Source organism: Vigna angularis, chromosome 5 (genome assembly GCF_016808095.1).
Source record: "Vigna angularis cultivar LongXiaoDou No.4 chromosome 5, ASM1680809v1, whole genome shotgun sequence".
Lineage (NCBI taxonomy): Eukaryota > Viridiplantae > Streptophyta > Magnoliopsida > Fabales > Fabaceae > Vigna > Vigna angularis.
The window spans coordinates 6,479,237-6,485,236 of NC_068974.1; the positions used below are offsets into that span (position 1 = coordinate 6,479,237).

Sequence of the window (6,000 nt, forward strand, 5' to 3'; positions counted from 1 at the left end):
AATGTCACCCTAGAACACTATTTAATACGTAAAAAGAACTTAACAACATTGGCTTGAAAAAATTATATCTATTCATTTTTAAAGTTTGATTGTCAAAATGTATCTAAGTTTGGAACAAGAACGAATATTCCAATTTTGTGTCCAAGTTTAGGAACATAAATATATTTAATCCTTTAATTAAATAAAAATAAAAATATTATTGAGAAAATTATAAAGAATAATTCCTTATATGGGTCACCCTGCAAGCTCGTAAACCAAATGTTATATGGGATGACCTAGAAGAATTAACTGTATTTCTTATGTGTATGCTAGTCTAGCCAGCTTTTTGTGTACCAAATGTGGGATTAGTTAAAGTGGAGATAAGTCGACCTGCATTACTATTCTTATTCAACGTTGTAAAATTAATATATATTTTTGTTGTTATGAGATTGTAGTTACATATAATTGTTTAATATTTTATATGATTAATCAATTTTATCCAATTATTATTTGGTACTCTAATTTAATATTTATATAGTTATAATTTATTTATTAATATTTGATGTTAAAAGAAATATATTTTTTAATATTAAATATTTGATAATATCATTTTTGTATTGGGTAGGGCTAAGAGTTCTTTAACCTTTTTAGATAAGGACTATAGTCCTAAGACATGTTGGCATACCGAGTATCGAGGATAGGATATCCCAATCCAAATACTTGATATGGAAGTTTTCTATCTTAAAGAATGGATGGACTGAAACTTGTTATTAGGCTTGAAATATGTAATTGAGTTCGAAATAGGTAATTAAATCTAAAGTAGATAATTGTGTGAGTGAGTTTATTGGGTGATGGACCATAAAAGTATGATCATCCGGTTGAACCCTTCATCAACAAGGTTAAAATCTATAAATATGACATTAATAATAATTTATTTTCACTTTTTATATTAATTGAAATTTGATGTCAAAACTAACCAAATTACTCACTTAAGTGTCATGATAACCTTTATGCACGGTGGTGTTTCGGAGTGCTGGAGGAATAGTGAGTAATAGAAAGCTAATATATGAAGGTATAGAAAATAGTTTGGGAAAGAAGGATCTTTGACCAATATAATCGTTTTTTAGAGAACATATTTAATATTTCAAGGTACGAACAACTTTTTTTTCTCATTTTTATTATAAAAATTATTTATTGATATTAAAGCAAGAAGAAAGCTTGGACGAAGATGAATATGAAGATGATGATTTTCAGATATAAGAATGAAACAAAATTTGTGTACGTATCCGTTACGAATAAGAATGACTATAAAAATAAAATTTCACTAAATTGAGATAATAAAAGTCGCTGAGAACAGTTGTCATCTCTTTCACACATAATAATTTAATTATTTTTAAAAGTAAGTTTGAAAATTAAACTTTTATTTTATTTAAGACTACATATATTTGTTTAAGAAAAATTTAAAATAAGACAAATAAAAAATAACACGTTTTTTTCTGTAATTAAAATAAATAACAAGGAATAATGGTTACTGATAATAATTTAATTGTTTTTATAAGGAAGCTTGCAAACTTAACTTTTATTTTATTTAACACTAAAGATATTTGTTTAAAAAAATTAAGTTAAGGAAAATAGAAAATAACACGTTTTTTTCTCTATAGTATAATAGATATATTTTTTATAGCGAAATGTTTGTTTATATATTTTATTGTAATTGTAATTTAATACTTTATCATAATTTTATTGTAAAATTAATTATATAATATTTTTAATTACATTTATTTATTTTATTATCACAAAAGTTGTGTACAAATACTCCATATTTCCACTAGAAAAGAGTATGTGTATATATATATATAAAAGAGAAAATATTTAGTTTGAAAGGAGAGCAATCCACATTTCACTCCCAGTGAAGAGAATGATGGCGCTTCCGAGAGGATGTTTGGCAAAGATGTTGTCATACCATAGTCCAATGTTTTTGTCCCTCTCTCCTCTTACTCTACAGCCTGCCAACCTTGCACTTCATCGAACGCATTCTTTCACACCCTCTGCTTCTCTCTCCAATTCCCAGACCCCTTCTTTCCACGACCTCCACTTGCACTGGAAACCCTTGTGCTTGTACCATTGCCAGGGAAAATGCGCCAAGGTTATGACTTTTTTATGACCCATCACCTTTTACTTCATTTCGGTTTATGGGTAACTTTTTGCTGTTCAAATTTTAAGCTCTGAAGTATTCTGGGAGCCCCTGTTGATTTGCATGGCATGTGTTTGATCAATTGTTTCAATGGTAAATAATGAATGACATGACACTGTAGCACACTTGATAAACGCCTTATTATCTACAGAGAGAATATATCTGTTAAGAGAATTATTTGTGAATGAAAGGGAGGGAAGAAGGGGTGTGAAAATGAATTAGACACCTTACATTGATTTTTAGAAAAATTATTTGATAATAACATCGTGTCAGAATATTTATTTTAAGAGCTAGTTAATTAGTTTTGTGAGTCACTTAATTAATGTTGGGTTCTCTTTTGTGTATACATATTTTTTTCCAAATTTTATTTTTTAAATTAAACTAATTATTTGAATTTTATTTTTTAAATGACATTTCAAAAAATTAATTTAATCATTTTTTTAAAATTGATTATTTTTTTGATTAAAATGATTATTTATGGTAAAAAGTTTATTTAAAAAGTAAATAAAAATAATCCATAATAAAATTTTAAAATACTATTTGTATTTATTTTTATAATTATAATAATAATAGTAATAATAGTTATATTAGTATGTTTAATATTGTATGTCTTTCCACTGGTCTATAATAATTTGTGGTGGATGAAGGAGGACTCCGTTTCTGTATCTCATTCTCTATAATGAATATCCTCAAAACTCTTTCCTTTTAGAGTTTCGTGCATCTTTTGTTCTTCGAACCGATTGGAGTTCCTGGAATTTGTATTACATGAGTTACTGTATCACAACGTCAATTAAAAAAGTCAGATAACTTTGTGATTTATGGTTAACATTCACTCATCTCTCTTAATATGAAAAAGTATTGAATGACAAATGAATGTATTTTATATAGAATGAACATGCAAAAGTATTCCATGTCCATGCCTTTGTTCAATTTTTCCGTTCCATGTATGATTTTGAGTAGGTCCAAATAATGTGCTCTGTGGAGAAACCTGGTGCATTACATTATTCTCTGTTTTGAAGTTTTGGTGTGAACCAAGCTTTGCCGGAAGATAGCTAGTTAAGTCATTTACTTGTAGGTTTGGAAGATGATATTGTTAGATAGGAATCAGCTTCATCTTTTTGTCATGTCATGTTAAATTAAATTTGGTGTAATGATGCCTTGGCAGCGGAAAAAAAATAGTTTTATTGTTTTCTTTTCTTCAAATTTTCAGATGGATGATCCTATCCACCTTGAGACGTTTAATCATGATTGCTCCAGTGGGCTTAAAGTTGACAATGCTGAGTTGAACAAAATACGTCCTCAGAATCTAGACTATTTCCTTGTGCTTGATTTAGAGGGTAGGGTTGAGATTCTTGAGTTTCCAGTTCTAATGATTAGTGCAAAAACATTGCAAGTTGAAGACATATTCCACAGGTTTTGATCTGCCACTTTATACCATATCTAACAGGTGCAGTGTTCAGTCATTGCCTGAGATATTCTGTTTTTCTTCTTGTTCTTTTATATACTTCTAAAATGAATATCATTTGCATTCTTAGACTGTAATGTTTTTGTGGGTTCAACATCAAATTATACAAAGATATAATTAGGATGCTAGTTTTTTTAATAGTTTATTTATACCTTTAATGGAATTGTAGTCTCGAGGTTTGAACCCTTAAATGCAACAAGATGGCTTGTGAGCCATAAACTCATGATATTAATATTTTTGGCTTCATAGGTTAGTTTCTCATGAATTTAAAAATATAGTTTATATATGAAGACCATTACTTTTTGTTTATCTTACAATTTACTTTTTGTATGGGTCCTTTAACAGGTTTGTGAGACCCTCAAAAATGAGTGAACGGAGAATAAACGAATACATTGCAAACAAATATGGGAAATTTGGAGTTCACAGGTATGCTGCTTAATCTGCCTTTACTAATCTAGCCTGATTCATACTTCTGATCCACATACAATCTCTGTTTTCATGTTTGTTGTCACATACAATCCAAAAAACAAATATATCCTCCAATTCCCCTCCCATATGTATTTATTTGATAAATTGATAAGTAATAGTAATTTTTATGGCTGCTGCTTTTAGTAACATTTTTAGATATTTCTGGTTTGAAATTGTTGGAAGTCCTACATCAACTAGAGATAAGATCAATTTATAATATATAAATAGGTGCAAACCTCACTTTACAAACTAATTTTGTGGAGTTGAAACTAATTTTGTGAAGTTGAGCTAGACTAAGTCAATTTCTTAACATGGTATGAGAGCATCACGATCCACTCACTATAGCCATACTGATTATTATTTTTTCAGAGTTTGGCATGACACAGCAATCCCATTTACGGAAGTTATTCAGCAGTTTGGAGTTTGGTTGATGCAAAATCAGTTGTGGATGGGTGCAGAACTTAATCGAGCAGCATTTGTAACGTGGTAAATATCATTACTCATGGTTTAACTTTTGTATCTCTTTTGTTTTATTTCTAATGATGCATCGGTTTCTGCCCTGTATATCTGGAACTAGAATAACAGAATTTGTTCTTCTACATCAAAATCTTTTGCTTTTGCAGTGGAAATTGGGATTTGAAAACTAAGGTCCTTCAGCAATGTGAAGTGTCAAAGATAAAGCTTCCTCCATATTTTATGGAGTGGGTTAATCTCAAAGATGTCTATTTGAACTTTTATGATAGGAGGGTAAGTTCTCTAAATGTTCAAAATTGGCAGAAGACCATAATAGAATCTATTCATTTTTCCATCTAACAACAAAACTTAGGGCAAATGCTTCAAAGGAAATTTTATCTCATTTTTGATAAAATGTTTTGTTAGGGCGGCAACTCTAGATAGGTGCTAGAGTTAATATCAACTTACGGTTTAGATTTTGAATTGTTAACCTAAGAAATTATGAAAATTACAATGCCCCTTTGATTTAACCGAGCATGATTCATCTTAATTGAGAAGGATTCAAGTTTTTTCTTTACCTTCATTTTTCTTAATCCTAATGTATAACTTATTGTTTGCTTTTCTTTATAACGGGTAACAGGCCACAGGAATGGTTACAATGATGAAGGAACTGCAAATACCATTGATGGGAAGTCATCATCTTGGCATTGATGACAGTATGAACATAGCAAGAGTACTGCAACGCATGCTTCTTGATGGTGCACTCATTCAGGTTACTGCAAGGAGGAATCCTAATTCTCTTCAGAAAGTCAGTTTTCTTTTCAAGAACCGTATTGTATAATCTCCTTTTCAATGACCTGTTTAACTTTGTTTAATACTTTTAATCATGTAATTTATTCAATGATCAGATTATGGATTATAGTTTCATAACTCTAGTTCATTCTTACTGACTCTTTGAACCCAGTTAGATAAAAGATGAACTAAAAAAAGATTCTAGAAGCAAATGTTACATGTGTGTTACTTTAGTGATTCCTATGTCATGAAGAAAAATGCACAAATGTCCGGTTATAATGCATGTGCAACGTATCAAGATTTAGTTGATTTTATATATCTCTTTTGTATTTTTGAAATGGATGGATTGAATAAATTTTCTTGTGATGGACCACATGAATAATATAAATTTTATATGTCCTGCTTCTAAATGTTGTTAGTATGGTGGGTTTTAGAGCCTGAAAAACATCAATTAAAAAGAGCTACGTGCTTCTTTATATGATATTGTAGTGCGAACTAATTTACCTTTTTTTTTCTGTTTCTTTTGATCATCTAAGATTTTACTGAGATTTTCACAATTGTTTTTTTTTTTTTGGTTTACAAAAAATACAAGATCTCATATGATCTTATTTAAATTATGTCTAAAATGAGAAATCTCACATCATACGTG

General features: G+C 29.4%; 1 protein-coding gene across 1 annotated transcript; it reads left to right on the forward strand.

Moving 5' to 3' along the window:
- Positions 1–1,849: 1,849 nt before the first annotated feature.
- Positions 1,850–5,581, forward strand: LOC108339923 (uncharacterized exonuclease domain-containing protein At3g15140). Its single transcript, XM_017577152.2, has 6 exons — positions 1,850–2,125; positions 3,384–3,586; positions 3,984–4,064; positions 4,476–4,592; positions 4,730–4,853; positions 5,200–5,581. Exons 1-6 carry the CDS (start codon positions 1,898–1,900, stop codon positions 5,398–5,400), a joined length of 954 nt encoding a protein of 317 aa, XP_017432641.1. The 5' UTR covers positions 1,850–1,897; the 3' UTR covers positions 5,401–5,581.
- The last annotated feature ends 419 nt before the right edge of the window (positions 5,582–6,000 follow it).

What these genes read in the sequence shown, in the direction of transcription:
- LOC108339923 (XM_017577152.2), top strand. Translation starts at nt 1,898, where the DNA reads ATGATGGCGCTTCCGAGAGGATGTTTGGCAAAGATGTTGTCATACCAT. An exon ending in GCCAGGGAAAATGCGCCAAG is followed by an intron (nt 2,126 to 3,383) that starts GTTATGACTTTT and finishes TCAAATTTTCAG; the next exon opens with ATGGATGATCCTATCCACCT. An exon ending in GTTGAAGACATATTCCACAG is followed by an intron (nt 3,587 to 3,983) that starts GTTTTGATCTGC and finishes GTCCTTTAACAG; the next exon opens with GTTTGTGAGACCCTCAAAAA.